General features: G+C 40.6%; 1 protein-coding gene across 2 annotated transcripts; it reads right to left on the bottom strand.

The window, feature by feature from the left end:
- Positions 1-10729: 10729 nt before the first annotated feature.
- On the bottom strand, positions 10730-19610 carry LOC103697930 (shaggy-related protein kinase alpha-like). Of its 2 annotated transcripts, XM_017840780.3 has the most exons (14): positions 19370-19610; positions 14477-14668; positions 14293-14385; positions 13970-14029; positions 13502-13774; positions 13119-13193; positions 12772-12828; positions 12544-12684; positions 12390-12440; positions 12192-12287; positions 12007-12090; positions 11800-11902; positions 11561-11679; positions 10730-11122 (listed from the first exon to the last, which is right to left on the bottom strand). In XM_017840780.3, exons 2-13 carry the CDS (start codon positions 14588-14590, stop codon positions 11597-11599), a joined length of 1230 nt encoding a protein of 409 aa, XP_017696269.1. In that variant the 5' UTR covers positions 14591-14668; positions 19370-19610; the 3' UTR covers positions 10730-11122; positions 11561-11596. The 2 variants fall into 2 exon arrangements, with proteins under 2 accessions (XP_017696269.1, XP_008778092.1); XM_008779870.3 differs by lacking the exon at positions 10730-11122 and having other exon boundaries at positions 11278-11679.
- Between the last annotated feature and the right edge of the window lie 5007 nt (positions 19611-24617).

The following is a 24617-nucleotide window of genomic DNA, read 5'->3' as shown; positions in this document are numbered from 1 at the left end:
TGCCCATCGCGCATCTTGGCTTTGAAGAGCCGCTTAGACACTTCAAACCTCGTTGCGCAATTCTGTTCACTATATAACTCTCGTAGGTGATCAAGTATGTCCTTAGTCTTCATGCTCTCATGCTGGCATTGCAATTCGTTGGACATGGATGCCAAAATGTATCACCTAACCTTATTGTCGTCATCCAACTATTTTGCGTGCGTCTCACGCTGCTCATTGGTTGCACAGGCTGGTAACATTGGGAGTTCATGGTCAAGGATATAAGCTATCTTTTCGCAACTCAAGACAATCTTCAAGTTGCGGAGCCAATCTTTATAGTTTGGTCCGGTCAACCTATTATTATCTAGAATTCGAACTATCAGGTTGGAAGCCATTGACATCTGCAGAGAGTAAAGATTCTAATTAGAAATTTGTATTTGACATTAATTTATTTTAGGAACCTTTAAAACAAAATTTGATCAAATCCTTCCACTATTTCTCGGATCTCTCACACTCCCCTGGTAAAGATACGAAAATCTGCAACTTAGGGTTTCGAGTGGGGTGCTGCGGTCCCACCAATCTACATGTCACCTCACCTAATAGTTATTGGAGACATATAGACGATGAGTGTACAACTCTTGTACAATGCTTCGTAAGCATATTGAGCTAACCTGGTCTCCAAGTCATAAGAACCTTACCTAACAGTTATTGGACCCATTTCTTGGTTAAGTCAGACCCACCGTATATCCTGCAAAAATAAAGCTATGATTGGGTCCTCACCTAACAGTTATTGGAGCCCAACCCCATCCTTACCCCACAATATCTCATGTTAATAGAGAGGTCCAATCCTCCGATGCAACTAGCCCACTGTATCCAGTCGAGACTAATCAACGCTGAAAAGATCTTAGCAACTCTACTACGGTGGAAGACCAATCGACTTAATATTGGGTAATCAGATCTTAGTGGTTCCAACTTTGAGCTTTCCATAGGAGGTAATCGATCAATTGGCCAGGTAAGCAGGTGGGAGGCTCCCCTTACTTAGAGAGTAAGGTCCTAATTAAGTAACCACCTTTGAGCTTTCCTAGACACCAATTAGATCAATTAATCAAATATGGCTAGCTCAATGTATCATTCACTCTCGATTGATTTAGGAAGGTTTTAGGTCTCTTGGAATTTACATCTAATGTAACCATCTACCCCATACCATATGTCATTCGATTTACATCTTATGTAAATATCACATTAGTTCAGGTTTACATCCTATGTAATTATGAAACCCTTTCATATATTATGTGATTACATCTTATGTAAATGACATAATTGTTTCAATTTACATCTTATGTAAATATCCTATTGTTTAAGGATTTTATTTACATCTCAAGCAAATAAATTTTGTTCAACTAATACATACATCTCATGCATACATTGTTTTAAACATAACCTTAAATAAGTATGAACATTATGATTACCACATGCATTTCATGTATATTTTTCAGATCTGAAACTTTTAATCTATTATGCTTTCTCTGAATTTCAGATCATGTATTACTTGATTTCAAACATTGTAATCTAATTGCAATTCTAAAACAATTTGCAAAATCAAAGCAAATAAAAATCTACATGCTAAAAATTTCAACAACTTAAAATTTTAGCACGCAGAAAATCAGATTAAAAACGTGGTAATCAATCCTTAAGTCCTAATCATGCTCCCTAGAACCATGGCTCTAATGCCACTGCTGAGTTACGCCTCGTTCGATGCGACGTTCGCAGCGAAATTCGAACGGGATGTCGTTCATCGTATGAATGCGCCTCGGATCGTAGAATTCAAAAAATTTCTGGATCCAAATCTAGAAGATCTTTGAACTCATTAGGAAGGAAAGATTAGGATCTGAGGAGGGTTGATTAAGATTTATAAAACTGAAACAAAAATCAGAAGTTTTAGATTTGAAGATCTCATCTTCAAAAATTCTGCAGGTGTAGAACACCGCAGCCTGATGATCTATTCTAGGTTCCTATTTCAGCCGCACAATTATCCGGCCTCTATAGGTATCCACACGAGGATCTAATCATCTGATAATAGGTTTTACCGGAGTGCTAGCTTCTTGCAAAGACCTCTCATGACTATCATAAGTTGAAAGAAATTCTGCAACATACCTCTTTGAAGAAGAACGCTTTCTTCTTCAACCTTGCTTGCAATTAAGAAAGAGGAGAAGGTAGCTTTGCACGTGAATCTTCCTAACCTTGATGCCGTGGAAGAAGAGGAAGAAGAAGCCCTCTTTCAGCCGTGGACAAGGAGGAAAGGAAGAAGCTTGACGTGGGAGGAAGAACTCTTTCTTCCTTGGGCTGAATTGATCTCTCTTCCTTGATCCTTCTTCTTCTTTGCTTTCCAACACCTTGGAGGAAGAAGAAAGGGGATCCTTCACCTTGCTGCCGTGAGGAGAAGGGATCTCCTTTTTGCTGCTGTGGGAAGGGAAGAGAAAAAGAGAAAGGAAAGCATGGAGAGAAAGAGGAGAGAATTAATTCATAATGTCTTCCTTGCTTCCCTTTTATAGATTGGATTTAGGGCTTCTCCTAATCTTATTAGGAGTATGGGACTATAACCCACCCTTGGATTAATGCCAAGTATCCAATCCTTGTGCTCATAGATGCATAACATGTGTCCACTTAATCAATTGATTAATTTTCTAATCACATTAGGACTCCTAATCTTATTAGGAGAATTAATTGATTTCGGAGCATGCATCCTACGACGCCATGTGGACTTTAAAGTCCGCATAGTGTGAACACGACTTAGGTCATATTCATCCAATGACGACATGTGGTCTTTAAAATCCGCACAAATCTTGGTTTAATCAAATTGACCCAATCATGAACCCACCAATTTGATTTGGCTCATTAAATCAGCCTAATTGCAATCCAATTGCAATCAATTCCACTTATTCTTCTTCCATTAACTCATTAACACTTAGTGGGTTAATTCAATCACCAATCATATTGATGATTAAATTCTATTGTGATTTCAAATCACAATTATGATAGTCTGACTAATTAAATCCTCTATGTGTGTAATCCCGTAGGTTCTATTCTGACTGGTAGTGAGATATATTGAGATCTCCATCTCAATATCACTGAAACTTCTTTCAGTGGACTGAAACGATTTCAGTTCTACTCTCAGGGTTCACTGATCACCAAGTGAATGCCTTCGAGTCTCACAATCCCCAGTGACACCTAGCAGTATGTGGTGGCAACCCAGCAGAATGGAATGTCTGAACCTCTAGGTGCATTTAGCGTATGATACAGTCCCTCTATCATGGATCCCGATGTGATGGAGGTTATGGATATCTCGTCAAACCCCATCGTCCGTCATATGTCAAATTTATACGACTTCTAGTTCGAGATATAGAAAACTCTTTTTCCAAAATACCTGGCCAGGAATTTATCGAACTCAGTCTCTTAAATCACATAGGATCACTCCTAATCTATCAAGGTCGATAAATCCCATCTAGATGCAACCCTATTCCAAAATGAACTTACTGTAGCCAATCCGCACTACAGTTCTTTGGCCATTTGAGAATCTTGAAAAAAGGAAGACATCGCTCTGCCAACCTCGAGATAAAACTCCCCAAGGCCGCAACTCATCCAGGGCCGTTGTACTTCTTTGACCATCTTTGGTAGTGCCATCTCCTGCAGCGCTCGGATTTTTTCTAAGTTCGCTTCGATCCCGCGTTGAGTTACCACGAAATCGAGAAACTTGCCTGAGATAACTCCAAAGGCACACTTCGTGGGGTTGAGCTTCATCTGATACTTCCTAGGAGTGGAAAATGCTTCGTCGAGGTCAGTTATGTGATGTTCGGCCGTCTGGCTTTTCACCAATATGTCATCCACATAGACCTCCATGTTCCGACCTATCTGGTCCTTGAAGACCTTGCTGACCAGCCTTTGGTAAGTTGCCCCAATATTCTTCAACCCGAATGGCATCACCCTGTAGCAATAGAGGCCTTTGTCAGTTATAAAGGCTGTCTTTTTCTCATCTTTGGGCACCATTCGGATCTGATTGTACCCCGAGAAGGTATCCATGAACGTCAGCAGCTGGTGTCCTGAGGTAGAATCAACAAGCTGGTAGATCCTGAGGAGTGGCAAACTGTTTTTCAGGCAGGTCTTGTTCAGGTCGGTGTAGTCCACACACATATGCCACTTTCCATTAGTTTTTTTCACGAGGACCACGTTGGTGAGCCAGTTCGGATAGGTGACCTCTCTGATAAGCCGGCCTCAAGAAGTTTGTCCACCTCCTCGACCGCCGCTTGCTGTCGTTCTGGTGCAAAGCTCCATTTTTTCTGTCACGGGCTTGTAGGTTGGGCTCACCTAGAGTCGGTGAACCATAACTTCAGGATTTATTCCTGGCATGTCAGTGGGCGACCAGGCGAATACATCGGTATTGGCTTGGAGAAATTCGATCATGCAGTCTAGCTCACGAGGGCTTAGGCTGGAGCCGACCTGTACGGTTTGATTCGGGCGGTCCTCTCTTAAGGAGATTTGAAGTAGGAGCTCCCCAGGCTCTGCTCGTTGCTTTCTAGGCTCGTCCCGCACTTCCAGGGTCTCGATAGGTAGTGCCAAGGTCGGGACTTAGACTGATGTTTTAGCTAGTTATTTTGCTTTAAGGGTCGCCATGTAGCATTGCTTGGCCGTTGCTTGGTCCCCTCGAACTTCACCAACTCCCCGTTCGGTGGGGAACCACATGAGAAGATGGTAGGTTGAGACTATGGCCCAGAGAGCATTGAGTCCAGATCGGCCGAGAATAGCATTGTAGACTAAGGCCACCTGGACTACTAGGAAGTCCATTTTCACAGTACTCGCTCTGGAGGCGAGCCCGGCCGTGACAGGTAGGCTAACAATTCCTTCAACCAAGACTGAATCCCCAGAGAACCCGACCAGTGGTGTGTTCATTCCCTAGAGTTGATCATTTGTCATTCCCATTTTTTGGATAGCATCATAGAATAATACGTTTGCAGAGCTTCCATTATCAACTAAAACACGTTTTATATCAAACTTATTCATGACAAGGGAGATAACCACATCATCATCATGGGGAGTTTCAACTCCTTTTAAGTCTTCATCCGAGAACGAGATGGCTTCTGTCATGTGCTGACGCTTCAAGGGGGCTTCCTTCTCAGCAGGTTCTTTAGCCGAGCTTCCTTTGGCAGAGCCCCCTCCTATGGCGTTGATAGTGCCAGCAATGGGTCTATTATTGTTTTGATATTCAGGTGGCGTGGCGTTCTCCACTGGTTCTCCTTCATCACACCGGTTTCATACAAATTGGTTGAGCATCCCACAACGGATAAGTGCTTCAATCTCGTCTCGGAGTCGGAAGCACTCCTCTGTGTCGTGGTCGTGATCTTGATGGAAGCGACAGTACTTCCTAGAGCATTGCCGAGCTTCCGACTCTCGCATCGGTGGTGGAGGTCGAAGATAGCCTCAGCCTTCTATCTCCATGACGATCTCGGCTTGAGTAGTGGTGAGGGAAGTATAGTTTCCGTACCTCCTTGGTGGCGTTCTCGATCGAGGCGGAGATCTCGGTCGGGGCTGCGACCTCAGACGAGATGGGCTCCTCAATCGAGGCAAATTTTTCTCTCGGCAGGGCGACCGACTTCTTGGGCGGCCGCGCTCCTCGCAACGCCTTTTCTGCGCCTTTGAGGGTCGTTCGGCGGCGTCTCACCGAGAGGCCGTGGCCTCTTCAGCCTTTACATATTTTTGAGCTCAGGCCAGCATCTCCGTGAAATTGGCAAAAAAATTCTTCTCAATGGAGAAGAGAAACTTATAGGACCGAGCTCCCGTTTTCAATGCTGACATGGCGATTGATTGATCGAGATCGCAGACCTCCCAAGTAGCGGCGGTGAAGTGATCGATGTAGTATTTCAGGAATTCTTCCTCCTTTTACTTTATATCTAGGAGAGAATCCGATGTTCGTCGTTGACGCCGGCTAGCAGCAAAATTGGCTGCAAACTGCCTGCCCAGCTACTCAAAGGAGAACAAGGTGTTCGGCTTCAGCCTGAAGAACCAAAGTCGAGCCATTCCTCAGAGGGTTGTGGGGAAGGCCTTGCATAGTAGAGCCTCCGAGGATCCTTGCAGTGCCATGAGGGCTCTGTAACTCTCCAAATGATCCAGTGGATCAGTTGTCCCATTATATGGCTCTATTTGGGGCATCTTGAATCTCGATGGAATTGGTTCATCCCTGATTAGGCAAGAGAAAGGTGACTTGGTGGTAAAATCAGGGTCGCCCTCACGCCTTACCCTTTGGTCCTGGAGCGCCTCGATTTGCCACTCGAATTCTTCGACCTTATTGTCGAGTTCTCCGCCTTGAGAAGTCGCCGTGTTGGTCCGTCCTGGTACTGACTGACCCGGGGTCGATCTGGCTTCAAAAGGTTGCGGCCTTCTATCCTGGTGACTCCTTGACGGCTCCCCCCGAGGGGACGCCCAGGAAGAATCCTGGTGACAACGTCGTTCCCCATTATTGATCCTTAAAGAGCAATGGCGGGGATTACGGCCTCGGGACACAGGCCCATCTGGAGGGAGTGTCGATCGAGTGTGAACTCGTGGAGGCGGCACAAGAGGGGCCTCCACTTGTTGCAGGCTTTGGACTGCTGTGGCTAGCGTTTGGACTTGCTGCACCAGCACGTCGAATTATTCAGGTTGGATCTACGGAACTTGATCTGCTGGAGGCCTCGGTGGTGGATTCTAGACCGAGCGGCTTGGGCTTGGTGCGCGATGTCTAGAGGCATTAGAAGCCCCTCTGCTCCTTAGTCTCATGATCATTACTTGTTCCCTTCCTCTAGCGCCAACTGTTGTTGAAAATCAGATCCGGGGATGACCGCAAACCAGGAGGAGGAGCTTCTGCTACAGTGCGGTGGCAGACGGCTGTCTCCAGTGGACCTGCAGGAAGCTTGGGCCGGGGGATCCAGTGAAGGCCCTCCGATGCTTAAGTTAGAGAGGGATTTTTAGATATTTTAATAGAGATCTTTTCTAGCGAGGGGAGAAGATGCCTCTCTCCCTGGAGTCCTTCCTTCTTTATAGGAAGGGATGTAGCGGTTACTCGCAATTGGATGCGATTACGCAAATCTTGGGTTAAATGAATTACCTTAGAGGGCACGAAATTTCAGGCTAGCTAGCAATCGGTTGAGATTGCAAGGATTCAAATGTTGACAGCTGTTGTGGCGGAGTCTGCAGGATTTGATCCCGAATATGGAGGATTAGGTGACCCATTCTTTAGGCAGACGCTCCGATTTAGTGACCAGCTTAACTGTTGGTGGAGTTGGGGTCGGTCTCAGCTTCTGACTTGGTCTTCTTTGGCCTCGAGGTCAATCGGGCCTTGCTCAGCCGAGACCATGCTTATCAAGATCATGCCTGCCGAAGTCATGCTTGTCGGGGCCATGCTTGCCGAGATCACACCTGCAGAGGTCATACTTGCCAAGGTCATGCCTGCCGTCAGACTCGAGTGCTTTAATCATGTGTTAGGTGGTCCACTTTTCCCTCCATCAGATCCTAATTAGATTAGAATTCATATGAATCAATTTGGAGGATACATTGGGTCCTAATTGGATTAGGATTCAATTAATCAAGAGGGACCACATGTTTCCTAATTGGATTAGAAAATTTAAGCATGAAAGGAAGGGAGTATCCCTTCCTTCATGCAGGCCAAAATAAGGGAGAAAATAAGGAGGGGCGTCCGCCCCTCCTCCTTGTCACATGCCCAAAGGAAGGAGGGGTGTCCCCCTCCTTTCCTTCTTTGGTTCCATATGCCACAAGATGAGGGGCGTCCGCCCCTCCTCCTCTTGGCTTAACACATGGCGCAAGAAGAGGCTTTGTTGCTTCTCCTTGATTATCTCCAATCCCTTTTAAGTAAGGGCTGTGGAAGAATTAAGTAAGAGGTGTGGAAGAATTAAGTAAGAGATGTGGAAGAATTAGGAGTGGTGAAACAAGAAAAGATTTGGAGAAATATTTTTCTTGTTTTGCCAAGGTATGAGATGCCTATAAAAGGAGGGGTGGCATGAGGGCTTAGGGGCATTGGAGATCCCTTGATTCAGCCGCCCACCCCCTTCCTCCTTCTCCTTCCAGGCGTGAGCAAGAAAAGGGAGAAGAAGTAGAGCCGACGTCTTCTTCCTCTTCCTCCTTCTTCCTCTCAAAGCGGTTAAGGAATTGATTGAAAGAGAGAGGAAATCAGCCATCAAGAAAAGATCTCTGTAAGAGAGCTAGCACTCCGGTGAGATCAAGATTTTTGGAGCGATCTACCTCATGTGGATACATGTAGAGGCCAGATGTTTGTACGGCTTCAAGCGAACCGAATCATCGATCATCAGATAGCGGTAAAAATCTACCCACTCAAAGGTAAAGATAGGATCTTTACAATTCTGAATTCTAAAATCTGAAAGTAATCAAGTTAGTAATTTAAATCTTTCCTTAAGATTTCATTATTTTCTAAGTTAGAGAGCTCAGAATTTTTTTGAAATCTACATTCCCTAAGACGTTCATAAGATGAACGACCCCGCGCATTTATTTCCGCTGCGATCGTTGCAACGCGTGCGGTGGTAACCCGACAACAACCTCGGTCGTAGCATTAGCCAATCCTTTATATATTAGCCCAATTGTTGATTGTATAAATTTGCAAAAATTTTCAAGATCATGCAGCCAAATATTCAAAAGATCACCAAATAATATTCAAAGAATTATCAAAAAATATTTTTGGAATCTTCTATTGCATATTTTCTATTAAAGGATTACTGTATTTGTAGATTTTTAAGATCATATAGGATTCCCAGAGTATATTTTTGGAATCTGTTACTATGCATTTCCATCCTTGTATGTATTACCATTATGAGCAGTTGTACAAAAATATTATGAAACAATACGTAAATCTCCACACCGAAGAAGACTCTGGTTTTCTTTTCTTCATGGTATATATTCTTTGGTGATCTTCTGAATAATTGGCTGCATGAAGATTTTTTAAAAATTTAGACGGTCAACAACTGAGCTAATAATTTCAATAAATATATGGGTGGCCTGGCCTCCTTTATATTAAAAACATAAAATGAGAAGGCTAGTCTTGTTGAAGAAATTTGGAAGCATGGTGGAGGGACCTTGTTACATATCGCTATACAAAATTAGCACGTTTATTTTCTATTTGATACCTTGGAGGACGAGATCTTCAGCATTTACACTTGGGGTCACTGGATCTGTGTTAAAGGGTTTACCCTTTTCTTTTCTAATCTTTTCCCTCCTCTCTTGCACTCGGGTGTTTTCTTCCCTTACTCTTCACCTATGCTCAAGTTAACATCCTCTGGCTGCACTTGCATAGATTCGGTGACTCTGAGTAGATGTAGTCATGAACGGAATAAATTATTGCATTATTGACTTTAATTGATTTAGCTTTATTGGCGAACAGCATTTGGAAAGGAGGCATAATCTAGGAATTGTTATACCGGTGAAACGTTCTTATGAGAGACATGACTACTTCAGAGAAAGCTGTCGCTATTCCTTGGCATAAAGGTATCTTTTATGCCTACTCCTTTTCTTTCTTATGGAGAAAAAACTCACCGTTTATAAGTTATTCTAAAATGGTGTTATTGGCATAAATTATAGCATAACTATTCTCGTAGGCATACTATTATTGTTCTTTTTTTCTTATTTTCCAACCAAACGGGCCCTACGTTTTATACTGTTTGATTAGGAGAAGCTCAGGCAGGTCTGTTGACACAAAAAAGTTACTGCTTAAGAATCAGCCAAGTCAATTGCCAAAACTCCACAGGCAAGACAAAGTTGAGGTAGAGATCTCGATCAACCAATCACAGTCATTCCTGATCTTGGAGGGTCAAGCGTTGAGTCGGCAATGAAGATAGGGATTTAACAAATAATAATGTCCGATAAGATCGTCCTGCAGGCATCCTCTTCAGAAAATACAGTAAAACAAATAAACTTTATGTTCAAAGTAATCTAGCGAACATGGGCTAGAATAAGATAGCGACACACATCTAGGACTGGATTTTCCTAGATGTGTTGGGATCTGACTTATTAAAAGAGTTGATACAATTGGGATAACTGTAAATCTAGAAATGACTCTCTCTAAGCACATAATGCACTTAGGGACCTTGGTGAAAAACTAGAATCCTTTCCACCCTATCATGCCCTACAATATGATAATCATAAGATCCTTTGTTTTTTGACCATTAAGTAGCCTATGATTTTACTATTTCGTGTCCGTTATAGTGTTATAGCAGTTGTTAAGTATTAGTATTTTTCATGCGCCATACACGAAGCCAGTGATGGAAAGACAGGAGAGAACGAAATGACGATCGAAGTCTTGAGAGGATTTTTTTTTTTCTTATACAGTAAATGTGTTGAGAAAATAGGACAAAAAATGCAGCATTTAAACTACCTGATATTGGAAATAAAGAAATAAAATGAATCGAACCATGGGATGGAACTGAAATTAGAGAATTCCAATTATAATAGTAGGATACAAAAGATGAAACTCACTAACTAGATTCATAATTGGTTCAAGTTGTTTTCACATTCCATCATCTTGAAATTAGGTTTACCAATCTTAGCCAATAACCATAAAATTTTCCTGATTTGTTTAATTTTCATTTATCATCAAAGTTTATAACCATAACCACAAGCATGGAGCCTTGATGGAACCATCTGAAATCAATTTTTCACTATCAGCTTCTGTAAACCAAAGAAGAGATGAACAGGAAAATTTAAATGCACAAGAGAACACATTTTCCTAATATTCATGTAAAAGATTAGCGGTCGGACAAGTGATGAACAAATTCACAATTGTCAAGAACATCTAACTTGCTAGAAAGAATTCCAGTGGGTGATGAAGTTAAATTCACCTGACAAAGATCGATGGCAGAAGACCAAAGACTTTATCCCCAGAGACGAAGGTAAGAAAACTGCATGCTATTCCAGAATTGATCGTTTTTAGCATTCCCACAGTAATAAAACGAGGGTCTAGCATGTCACACAATATCATGAAGTCGTCACTAAGTTCCATTTGATGAGTAGTTGAATATCACTATAAAGCTTCTTAAACAGATCATATGTGCAATGGAGAGAGAAATATTCCAGTGAGTTAACTGCTCTCAAGGGCCTGAGACAGGAAGCAATGCAGTTAAATAAGGAAATAACCCTATTACAATAAAGACAAACTTAGTTCTTGGGATAACTAGAGAAATAGCAACAATATAATAAGAAAATAATAATAAGAACTCTCTCCACACAGAGAGCTTGGACCCTCCAAAGAGCTGCACCAACAAAATTATTTCTTTTCTCTTTTTAAATTTATAAACCAAGCAGAAACAGTGTTGCTCCAACAATGTTATAAATATGAGGCATGGATCAAAGCAAGGGTGTTGTCGGAGCGACCTATTGAGGTTTTGGGAGATATACAGCAGACCCTCACCAATCTGCTTTACACAGCTAAGCAGCAGTAATAGTACAAAGGAAACAACAGCAAAGAAATGAATGTTTGGAAAGATCACACGTGCAACTAACATAAGAAATTCGCATGATCACATTTCTCTTTTACCTTGCATTGGTCCGCATGAGCTATTCACTAAACAAATTACAACCCTAGGAAGGCACATTGCTTTCTTGCATGCTCTGGAATCAACTTGGCTACTATCTCCGTTGGAACTCCCTTCAACTCTGCTCATCATGATAAATTGTAGCTAATAAGCAATGATGATAATTTAAAGGGCAAAAAGCTATGCAAATATGGAACAGCATTCACAACTACAAGGAAAAATCACCTCATTCAGTACTTACCATGAGGCTTGAAGTTAAAGAGTGGAGGTAGAAACCGACCATTTGGCAGACGGGTGTTTGGGTCCCTAAGCTCATCAAAGAACGGGTGAATTAATGCCTCCAGCTGCATTGCATATAGATAGTCAAGTTAGCATCCAAACCATGATATCACAAAGATAATAGGCCCTTTGGCATATAAGTTACAAAGAATGTCTTGGATAAACTCACAGCTGTGCTTCGTAAGTTTGGGGAGTACTGAAGAAGCCTCGAGACGAGGTCCACTGCTTCAGGTGGCATTCTTTTGTGGAAGACCTGATTTGGATAAGATTTGCTTACACTTTTAGTAGGAGACAACTCAAAGAAAACAGGAGAAAGTCAAAAAAGGCGGTAACAAGCAAGGAAAATGATCATGCCTTATGCCAAGGGTGAGCCTTGATCTGTGGAAATTTGAACTCTGTGTAGTTTGGATTCATACATTTAATTTCTTCTCTCGTTGGTGTACCCAAAATCTGCAATAGAATAATAGCCATATTAAGAAAGAGAGGATCGATCAGGATTTGTTTTGTTAGCACCAATTTACAAGAAGCAATAAGCAAGAGCAGTCAAGTCACCTTAATAATTTCAACAAGTTGATCAACTCCACTCTCACCAGGAAAGAGAGGCTGTTCAGGCAAAAAGATTGATAATTTTGCACATAAGTTTGATTTTTTTTTTTTAATTCTGGACTGATATATTTAAGAATATTAAGTTGATTTGAAAGTCTACCTGCTCCAAAAGGAGTTCAGCAAGAACACAGCCAGCAGACCAAATGTCAATTGCTGTTGTATACTCGGTGGCACCAAATATAAGCTCCGGAGCTCTATAGTACCTCGAACAGATGTATGATATATTTGGTTCCCCTTTCACCTGTTGAAACCCAAATATATGGATAATAATCAAGCAAAATTAGTCAGCAAGTCAACGTCAAATCCAATTCCAAGGAGGAAAACATACCAAAACTTTTGCACTTCCAAAGTCGCAGAGTTTCAGCTGGTGTGTATGTGGGTTGACCTGTTACAGAAAGGATGGTTAGTTGCATTTCTATAGAAGACCTATACAAGAATGGATATATGAGTAAGAAGACAATAGGAAAAACAAATAATAAAAACTGCACATGTATTTACAAATGTACAATATCAGAGCAGTCATCGGCCATTTCGCATGAAACATGCATAACTGACATCAACCTAAACTTCACATGTATCCCCCCTTCTTTTTTTCAGTTATCAACATGAGACTCGTGCTACCAATACAAAAGATGCATATATTCCAAATTCATTTCAAGAATATCCTGAGCATACCAGAAGATTTTGAGGCTTGATGTCTCTGTGGCACACTCCAATGCTTCCATGAATATAAGCCAATGCTCTACAAATCTGTAATATACTGAAAAAGAATGAGTATTTGCACCTCATGAAAATTTTCTAAATAGATTCCACAGATTGGGCTGACATGACATAAGGAACAACGAGGTAGAAGGTCATTCATGGAAATCTTTCAAGAGACAACAGAAAAATACAAAACTTTATCAGCAAAAAAAAAAAGAGGCTTGACTCTTTTTTCTTTTTGCATTTAATATCCGCTGCAGATAATTAGCCATTGCACTGTACATAATCAATAAACCTCACAACCGAAAAAATTTTATAAACATAGAAATAATGCTGTAATATCAACTCATTCATACCTGGTACATGTAAAGTTTTACAAATATCAATGGCATCCGCTGATTCATCTTGTTGTAGTGTTTGATTACACGATGAAGATTCTCAGGTACATACTCAAGAACCAGGTTAAGGTATAGCTCATCCTTTTCAGTTGTTGAAAAGAAGCAATGCTTCAAACACACAACATTTGGATGGTCAAGCAGGCGCATGGTTTGCAGCTCACGATTTTTGTACCTCTTATCCTGAAGAACCTTCTTTATTGCCACTGTTTCACCAGTCTCCAGACATTTTGCCTGAATATTAAAAACAATTCAAGAATGCCAAATTAGCATGGTTATCCCTAATCTGGTAACATAACCCATTGCTGACATGCAGAATTGCAGCATTGGAATCAAGATCGCATAGATGCACAGAAATGTGTAATTTGATACTGTTCTCATCAATCACAATAGACAACATTGTCCAGCTCAAGAGACCAAAAGACTAACCTGGAACACAACTCCAAATGATCCATGCCCTACAATACGCTCAGCCATGTAACTTATAGTCTGCCCAGTAAAAGAGTTAACTTTCATTATGAGAAAAATTCTTGTTTGTATACCATCCAATGAAGCAGATGTAAACAACTAAAAACAAAAACCAACAGCAGCATCATTTCTGCAAAAAAACTTTTATATAGAGTAACTCAAATCAACTAGGTAAATAAAACCTGACAAATTATTTGACAAAATTAGCAACAAAATTCCTTGGCAAAAACAAATGATCGCAAAAGTTCATATTTTATAGAGCTAATGATGACTATTGCACCTACCCGTTTTGGTTGGCCATTCCTACCACCAATAGTTGTTACAATTATATGACCTGTCTCTGTCCCATTCCCATCAATGACTGTAGCCTCGACTTCCTACAGAATAGCATCAAATTACATGAATTTCTTTCAAAAGTTGTTTGTTAGGAGAGAAACATAATGGATATGAGCTGGTGTTTTCACTTACCTTATCATCTCTTATTTTCATATCATTCATTTCATCTGGCAACCTGTCCACAGCAATATTATTGCCGCTGGCATTTTTCAGCCCAGATGAAAGTGTAATTCTTAGAGAAGCCATCTGCTGCAGATAGAAATCTGAAGAACTAATTCAGTTTCTTATGTAAGCAACTTAGTGTCAATCCAAGCGGCCATTTACCTGTTCAAAAATAAAATAATAACGCATGTCAGCAAAGCTGGCAGAAAGTGTAAAACAGATAGCTGATTCTCCCTGATATTTATTAAGAAATTAAAAATAATTATAAAAAGTCTGAGATGCCCAGACATGCTCGTGTGCACACTCCCACTTGTACCTGCCCATCAGCAATGTGAAAATATAAAACAAGATAAGCACTCATCCACACAAGTGAGCATGATAAGCACCCATGCAGGGACATGGGCACATATGCACAGACAAAATAGAGGAAAAAGAAGTAAAGAAAGAAAAAAAAAGAAAGAAGGGAGAAGAAAAATAAGAATCATCGACAAAGCTATGCTTACAATGAGAAGTACCACATGGGAAGTCTAAGAAATGGAGAAGATAATAATGGAAGCACTCAAGAATTTGCCTTCTCAATGTTTAAAGCAGCCAATAGGCAACAGCTTGCAAAAGCTAGAAAAATGACAAGAACATTTTGCTTGGAAGCAGAATTGCAACAGATGCAACAATCAAAAAATATGAGAAGAAACATTTTTTTTATTTTTCATAGTGCAAAATCTAGCCACAAAAAATCTTTTTATTCTTCAACAAGATTGCACCAGCTAGAAGTGTGACAAGAACATTTGCAGGGAGCAGCTTTGCCAAAAATATTAATTGCAACAGGCTTAAGATGAATAATTACCGGCATCTTGCAGCCTCCAAATTATGAACATCACCACTGGCCAAACAATGAGTCAGCATCTGCTACATGCAAAATTTCTGAAGTAAGAAATTTTTGCAGACTTACGCTTTTTCTCAGGAAATGTAAGTTTTATAGTCGCAGTCAAAGCCATAACACTCAGTGTTCCATCGGTTTATATCTCCTAAATTTTTTTCTTTTTTACAATCCTGAAAATCACAGTGGATGACTGTGAGACCCAAGCTTTTTCCAGCCTCACGTGCGTTGCACATGAGGGCACACGGTGAGGAGGTGGAGGGGGTCCATCCCGAAGAAGCCGGGATCCCCTATTTTAGGGCGTCCTCCTCTTCCCCTTTGAGACCACTCGAGGTAGAGCCGCCATGCCCGAGTTCTTCCTCCTCGGGCTGTCGGCCGAGAGAGAGAGAGAGAGAGAGAGAGAGAGCCATCAAAAAAAAAAAAACAGAGTTTCCTCCATTTGCCGCCGGATCTTCGCCGGGGCTGAGGTAAGGGTTTCCACCCTTCACTTCTTTGTTATACCATTTGAAAAAAAAGAAAGAAAGAAAGAAGAAGAGAGGGAAGAAGGAAAAGGCCGACCGCCGCGGGCTCTTCTTCTTCTCCCGTGCGCATGCCTCCTCCGTGGGAAGAAGGAGAGGGTCGGCCGCCGCGGGCACCGCCGGCCTCGATTTGGCCACTCCCAAGCTCGCCGACCTCCCTTCGCGGGAGAAGAAAGAAGAAGAAAGAAAAGGGGGGGCAGGAGAAGAAGTCGGGAGAAGAGAAGAGGAGGAGAAAGAAAAAAAAAGAAGAAAGAAAGGAGGGAAGGAAGAAAGAAGTCGGGAGAAGATTCTGGAGAAGAAGAGAAGAAAAGAAAAAGAAAAGGGAAGGAAAGAAGAGAAAAAGAAAAAAAAGAAAAGAAGGAAAAAGAAAAAAAAATGAATAAAGAGAGGAGGTGGTTTACGGGTATGAACCCGAACTCGGGGTGCTGGGCACTTCTGTAGGGTCAACCATTGGGGAAAATTAAAATTTAAGTTTTTGTATATATATATTGTGATGAATTTTAAAAGAAGAATATGATTTTTGGATATTAGGTTCTATGAGGGATTTGCGGAATTAATTGGATTTGTTGTGAATCGCGTTCGCAAGGTAAGTAATGTAACCTCTTTACTAGATTTATCGACAAACTATATATATTTTACGAATCGAATTATTCGTGATTACGAATTTGATGCATGGGTTATATGTATATTTTTAGAATATTGTATGACTCTGATTGAACGTATTTGCTTCTGATTTGGATTGTATTTGATTGTTCTGACATTGTACCTTTTGGTTTGGAACACTGAAAATAATGTGAGAAAAGATAATAACATGAAATAGATTCAAACTCGCAGTTGGGCTATGTTGAAGACCCTGCCAATGGGGGCTAATACATTGGTACCACAAGAAGATTAGTCGGTGATATGACCCTGGCACAGGGAATATGTGGTCAGTTGAATCTGATAAATTGAAAGAAATTAAGATATGAACGATATTTGATTTTGACATTGCATGTTTTCATGATTGAAAAATGAAATAGAGAACTAATTGAACTTCGACCTGACTATATTGAGGACCCCGCCAATGGGGGCAGATACGTTGGCAATTGACTGTCCTGAAGGACTCACCGCAAGAAGATTAGTCGGTGTTTATGACCCTGCCACAGAAAACATGTGGTCATAGTCCAGGATCGACAAGATGAATTGAATATGTGAAAGAATCTCGAAACCGTAAAAGGAATCTTAAGAATTTAAGAAATATTTGACTTGTACCTTGGAACTGCATATATATTTATTTTCTACATATTATTGCCCGATTTATCTAGCTAGAGTGTTCATTACTTACTGGGATGTTTAGCTCATTATACAATTTCTTGTTGTTTTACAGATTTCGAGAACTAGTCATTGGGGTTCCAAAATGGGAGAGCGACTAGAAGGATTGTGGTGCAAGCTATCTTAGATTAGGGTTATTTAAGTTAAACTGTTATCTTGGACATTTATTATGATTGTTAGACATTACAAGGTTTTGTTATTTTAAGAACTAAGTTTTGCATATTGGTAAATTATTGTTCCGCTGCGTATTTAGAACTGTGAGACTTTATGTTGAGTTAGTCAATGGAATAAGAATTGCATTTTTATTTAGTTGAATTATTTTAGATTTATATAATTGAGATGTTTGGTTAAGATGCCTTGCATGCTCGTGGGGAGAGTTTCCTACGGGTGTGCGGCGGTTGGCGCGACCCAGGCTCACGATTTCGGGCCGAGGACGTGACAACTTAAGTGGTATCAGAGCGGATCCGGCCCATAACCTATGTGGACTAGGGAACACTGCAGCATGGACCCATTAAGGCTGACCATGGGCCAATCGTAGTGTTTGTGATTAGATTTAAATAGATTTGAACCCTTAGCCTGACGAGGACGTCAGGGCTTGAACGGGGAGAGTATGTAAGGACCCGTGCGGGCGTATGTTTAGTCCCACATCGGTTATTCGCTGGGTAGATCTTGGGTACTTATACAGGATCAAAGAACCCAAATAATACCTTCCGGCTAGCCATTTTGGGTGAGGTCCTGGGTTGTTACAATGACCATGCTAGTGTAAACCAAGATCTTGATTTTTGGCTCGGCTGAATAGAAGTATGAAGAATGTTAAATTATTTTTTCATTAATTTTCAGATTCCAGATATCTCAGCCAAATATAGTGACTGAGATTTTACAAACCTGGAAATCTTGGTGGATGACAATGCCAGGATAAACCAAGGTCTTGGTTTATCTCGGCTAAATTGAAGTATGAAGAATGTTAAATTATTTTTACATTAATTTTCAGATTCCAGATATCTCAGCCAAAACATAACGACTGAGACCTCAAAATGGCCGCTGATATAGCAGAATCCTAAAACTATAATCACAACAAACTCATCCTCAAAAGCATATCCTTAAATGCAAGATCCACCAAAAAACACAGCCAGTTTACAACTACAAAACAAATTCAGCAAGCTACATAAAACATACAAACATATCCATGTCGTTATCTGACTCAGTTCTGATATTTACACTAACCAGAAGTGAAAAACACACTCGCTATCCCTGCAGGACTGACAATAAACAAAAGTCTAGTGCACATAACAAAACGAAAGCATATCTAAATTCCAATTGAAGTTCCAGATCTGCAAGCCGCTAAACTTATCTCCATACTTTCTGACTGCCACAATGAATCATCTTAAAACACCAACATAAATTTTTAATTTGCTGAAGAATGAGTATGTCAAGATGCTGCTCTTCAACTGATCACCATTCTACTAACTACATGAATTCAATGTAATGACAAACCACAAAGCCAGGAAGCATGAGTATGACACATGAGTAGAAGCTAAGAACTGTACCTTGGGAAAAAGAGGCATGAAACAAGAAGCTCAGAGCTACAAGATCTATAATACTAATAATAGATATTTCAGGTAATTCCTAGATTCACCCTAATAAGAAAGCAAAGATCCAAATGAAACACTTCATTCTGCTGAAGTAAATGGAAGCTCAAACTCAAATCCAAGCTCACAACCACAAAAGAGTTAACCGTGAGTGAGAGCGGAGAGAGAGTGGTCACTTCTCCATCCGAACTTTAAGCCTCTAGACGAAGAGCAGAAGCTTAAAATCAAAATTGAGAACTCGCATTAATGGAGGGGAGAAAAAAACACAACAACTGGGGTGCATCAAATACCGCAGTAAAACCCCATGAAAACCATCCAAAAATAGCGATAATCTAACACCTGATCTCATTCCCAATACTTTTGCAAAACCCAAAAGATCGCCCAACATAGATCAATCCACGGATCTAGACCACAATAATCTAAACAAAAACAAAATTAGAAAGTGATGCAACACCCGATCTGATCAAATAAACACAAGAAGCTCGACACCAACGAAAAAATCCCCCAGAAAGCACCGAATTAAGCAAAAATTTGCAACAAAATAGACCACTCGGGACGAGATACTCACGAGACCACAATTCAAACCGCTGATTGCCGGATCCGCGTCAAAATCCGTCGGAAAACAACTGAAATACAGATCAAACAGAGAGGGATAAAGACAGAGAGAGAAATCGATCTCTCCACTTCTTCCCCGCCCTCGACTTCGCTTCGTCTTCGTCGAATTCCTCTTCCTCCTCCTGTACTAGGGTCTGAGGAAGGCGAGAGGCATGAACCAAAAGGTCGGAGGCTTCCCCGCTTCTCTTCTTTTATTTAATTAATTAATCAATCTAATCATCTTAATTAGCTTCAAAGTGTGATGGCGGTCAAAAGAGGAGCATGAAGCTCCAGTATAACTTCAAACTCCCATCCGGACTGCCGCATAAATATTTCTACGGTTACCTTAAATCTGCGGTTGCCAGTTGACATCATGAACGTGCATTAAATTCGTCGGTTCCCTCCGGTTGTGACGCAAATGATTAACGGATAGGAGGGTCTAAAGTGAAACGTGGACGGCAGATGTGATACCAGGGATATTTCTATAAGAGCTTCCGTATAGTAGGATTTTTGTCGTCTTCTGCCTTGTTGACCGTTCCTGCCTACCCACTCTCTGTGTTTTGTGCTAAAAAAAAATGTATTTCTAAATGAACTGAAGTTTTAAACCACGAATGGTACCCGTTCGTGTGTACTTATCACTAGCTTGTGGGTCCCACGAGAATGTGAGTTAGAAGTTTTTCTTCGGATTATTCGAGTGAATTTAAGAGCACTGTTTTTTTTAGAACATGAGGACGGTGGTGTGGTCCTTTTTTTTATAGTCAGCGAATATTCCAACCAGGACAATGTTCAGGTGAAGAGTATCTGCATTGATGTTTCTATGCAAATAAGAAATCCTAACCGTCAATATTGTCCAGTGTCCACGTGGAGGTAAATGACCTCTATCGCGTAAATTTAGTATGCGGAAATTTGTACCTAAATAATCACAAGTGCCATGCACGCCTCTTTCCACCGCCGAGACCGGGGCTCGCAGCTCCATTCAATCCATTTCACTACCCCAATATTTAGTTTACACTATAGAGGTTATGGATAACTCGTCAAACCCCATCGTTTGTTATATGTTAAATTTATTTTGACTCAAATTCGAAATTGAAAAACTCTTTTTCCAAAACTGCCCTAGCCAAGATTTTTCGAATTTAATCTCATAAATCACATAGGAACACTCTTAATCTATCAAGGTCGATAGATCCCATCTAGATGCAACCCTAATCCAATAATGAACCTACTGCAGCCAATTTGTACCACAAGGACCCTTAGGGTCCATATTTATGTGCTCGTCAAACTACAGCAACCTCACCGTGATTAGCTGAGACATCGTAGGTATAAGTACTATTCATTCAACTGCAGCATCAAGTAAGTCACTGACTAGTGGATAGACAATCAAGTAACTTCTTGCTTTGGTCATACTCAGTACCCTTGTTCTCTAACAAGCACTTACACAATCACTCCAGTGTTCCTACACTGTGGACTTAAGACTCGTCCAACAAGGAAAGTGATCTATGCACTAATTTTATTGGATCGATCACCGTCCTTCGTGATGATCCATCGATCAAGAGCAATTCAGAAATTAACTACCTAATGACATATGTCTTAAATTTTTAACTTTTGAGAATATGTGTTATCATTTTATTAATTTCTTGGATGATTCATAGATACATAACAACATGAATGAACAAAATGTCTAATTATTAATCAATAAAAAAGGTCAAGTACCAATTTTATGTTCCAGAACAATTACAATGCTTCTACCAAATTGGTTTCTAGGGCAAATTTCTAACACCAGGAGGGGTCCATTGCGAAACTATAGCATTCTTCTTGAAATAATCATGAAATTGTTCACTAAGGTATTCACCTCCTCGATCTGATCGAAGAACCTTAATGAGTTTTTCTGTTTGTTTTTCTACTTCATATCTGAACTCTTTGAACTTTTCAAAAGCTTTAGATTTATATTTCATAAGATATACATACCCATACCGAGAGCAATCATCGGTAAATGTTATGAAGTAAAAATAGCTACCCCTAGCCTACACATTGAATGACACACGTCAGTGTATACTAGGGTAAGTATTTCAGTGGACCTCTTTCCATGTCCTATAAAGGGTAATTTGGCCATCTTTTCTTGAAGGCAAGATTCACAAATTGGATATGATTCGGAAGTCAATGAGCTCAGAAGCCCATGTTTCTTTAATTTGTTTATTCTGTCTTCTCTTATATGATCAAGCTTGAGGTGCTACAAATACTTTTGATTTATCTCATCTCTAGATCTTTTGGATCCTATGGTACTCACTGTTTGCTCAGATACATTCACTGATACATCCAAATATAAGTGACAGAGACTGTCAATCATAAAACCACGTGCAATCATTTTATTTCTTAAATAAATGAAACAGTAGTTTTTATTGAAATTGAATTCAAAATTTCTATTGCTAAACAAGATATAGAAATCAAATTTTTGCTAGCAGCAGGTACAAAATAACAGTCCTTAAGTATCAAACTAAATTCAGACGGTAATCGCAGAGGATAGGTGCCCACAGCAACAGCAGCAACTCTTGCTCCATTGCCAACCTGAAGGATTATCGCACCTTCCTTGAACCTTCTACTTTTCTTTAGATCCTGCATAGTAGTGCACAAGAGAGCATTAGAACCAGAATCTATAACCCAACTGGAAGTAGAAGAAATCATTAGATTAGTTTCAATAATGAGCATATTTGACATATCTTCAGAAGGAGTGTCACCCTTCTTGCTCTTTATACTCCCCATGTAGATAAAACGGTTCCTCTTCCAATGACCATCCTCGTTGCAATGGAAACACTTTCCCTTGTCATCGGCCTTTTTCTTTGGAACATCCTTTTTTGGCTGCTGATAGTCAATTTTAAAGACCACGCAATAGCACGTATCTAGTAGGATAGTGATTACGGATATCGATCCACAAGAATTGGGGTATAGTTGTTTTCTTAAAAATATTTAAAAAGAAAAGTTTGTGAAGAAAGTTAAACTAACAAATTTAATAAAAATGCAATTGATAATGATATCAGTTTGGGAGATCCTAGGGCAAGGAATTCACCACTAACATCGGAACAAGGGTTATTTATATTTTATTTCGTTCTTGGATTAACATGCAAATTGGCTACAAGCCTAATAAGCATTTAAATAAAAATTCACAAAAGTAATTTGGGCATAATCCATCTTCAGTTGGCATGAAATGTCTACCCTAATCTAAGGTGGCAGCACATCGCATCTTCCCTAAGCATGGACTATCTTATATTTACTTAGTGATCATGAAGAACAGTTGTACGAACATCATACTTAAAATCACAGAAATTAAATATGATTCAAAAGAAGATATCCATTGAAAACAATAAGTTCATACAACTCCAAGAATATAAAATAAAATATAAAACCCTTAGCCCTTTGTTAGGGCTGCATCCAGCCCTAGTGAGGAGATCAGCCTTCCATGGAGTAGTAGTCGGCAGCAGCAGCACAGCAGCGGCCTCCCATTAGGACTTCCTTCCTCTCGCTTATGTTTGGTTTTCTCTTCTCTAGCCTCTGCAGGAACTCCTCAGATCCTTGGATTAATATGGGAACTTGGCCTGTGAACCCGAGCTACATGGGAGAAGCCTCCCCTCCCGGTGGGGGAAGAGGGAATTGATTTTCGAAGAAGGAAAGCCTTCTCCTTTTATAGGCCGCAAGCTCCCCCTCCATCCTCCTCTGTTTCGAATGTAGATACGGATGAAGACATGGTGGGATAAGGATGCGGGATGAAGATAGAGCTGATCCGGGAGTTGGGATGATAAGCTGGAATTTTTGGAGGTTGGAGTCGATCCGCGAGCGAGAAGAAGAACGGATTGCTGTTGTCATGGATACGGGAGATCCTCACGGTTGAGATTGCTGGTTGAATCTCTGTTTCGAAATAGTTGAAGGTTGTGAGCTCATCTGCAGATGAGGAGGGGACGTGGGATTCAATTCGGAAGTTTGGGGATAATCGCCGTTGGCTGGAAGTGGCTGAGAAGAAATCTAGGAGATTTGGAAGCAGGGGAGATGATTTGATCCAAAGATCATGGGATCTAGCTTCGGAATGAACATCTAAACCTTATCCTGTGGATGATAGGATCAATCCGGAATGAGAAGAAGCTTGGGAAGATACGGGAAAAGGAATGACTTTGTTCTGTTTCCGAAACAGAGGATAATGCATTTGGTTGCCATGAAGCTCGGAAGGATGACATCGAATCGCGGAGAAGGACTGGTTGCTTGAAAGAAATCTGGGAAGGAGATCTTGGATCCGTGGGTGAGAGCTGGATGCAGGATGATGAGCTGAGATCTGTTCGTGAATGGGATTGGCTGGCAGTGATTCCGGAACAGAGGAAGCCGTGAAGATGGAGGGAACGGTTTTGGCTGGGAGGAGAACGTTTGGGATATTCATCCGATTGGGATCAGGGGATTCGGAGGTTGGGAGGAAGTTGGGACTCGGGGTGATGTAGGAAAGGGAATGACTGGGAGAAGAGTGGATCACGACCGAGATGAGAGCTGGGAATCCGGGAGTTTGGGATGTAGGATTGTTAGGGACTCACGGACGGTGTGGAGGTGAAACAGGGAATATTGTGGGACACGGGAGCTGGGAAGTTTAGTTGGTTTTGTTAATGGAGAGGAGTTCAGGGGTTGTGTTTAGAGATGGAATAAGGATGAGGATGGGTTGAGGCTTTGGGATCCGTGCAACTAGATGATATACTTTGAGATATGAGAAACAAATACTTGAAGGGATTTTATTAAAATAGGATCATGTGGAAAAAGAGTTGGAATGAGTGAGAAGAAATTTAGGTGAACGTATGAAGAGTCAGGAATTAATGGGAAGCACTGGGTTTTGGAAAAGAGTTCTTGGAGTCGACTCTGAAAATATAAAATTGTGAAATGATGTAGTGTCAGTTTAGGCTTTACCTAATTGAGCTTGACTCGACCTGCATGCATTAAGTGTAATCAATAAATAATCAAATCAAACTTGAATTACCTTTGATAATTTATTAAAATGCAATGATGAAGGTAATACAATTTTCATATGTTAAATTTAAAATATGTGCAAAGAAAATAATGATAAGTGCTGTGTAAAATAGTTAAATATATACATTATTTAGCACTTATCACACCCCCCAACCTATATTTTGCTAGTCCTCGAGCAAAATAAAATAAAAACTAACTCACTTTCGCAGGAATCGCGATTGCATTTACCGTTT

Source organism: Phoenix dactylifera, chromosome 12 (genome assembly GCF_009389715.1).
Source record: "Phoenix dactylifera cultivar Barhee BC4 chromosome 12, palm_55x_up_171113_PBpolish2nd_filt_p, whole genome shotgun sequence".
NCBI classification, from domain to species: domain Eukaryota; kingdom Viridiplantae; phylum Streptophyta; class Magnoliopsida; order Arecales; family Arecaceae; genus Phoenix; species Phoenix dactylifera.
The sequence above is the reverse complement of the archived record's forward strand: the minus strand, read 5'-3'. Positions and strand labels throughout refer to the sequence as shown.

Excerpts from the sequence above, each read along its gene's own strand:
- LOC103697930 (XM_017840780.3), bottom strand. The coding sequence starts at position 14,590 with ATGGCTTCTCTAAGAATTACACTTTCATCTGGGCTGAAAAATGCCAGC. Across the intron at positions 12,829-13,118 it reads TCAAGCCTCAAAATCTTCTG|GTCAACCCACATACACACCA; the intron begins GTATGCTCAGGA and ends TTTCTGTAACAG. Across the intron at positions 12,091-12,191 it reads AGGCTCACCCTTGGCATAAG|GTCTTCCACAAAAGAATGCC; the intron begins GCATGATCATTT and ends TATCCAAATCAG.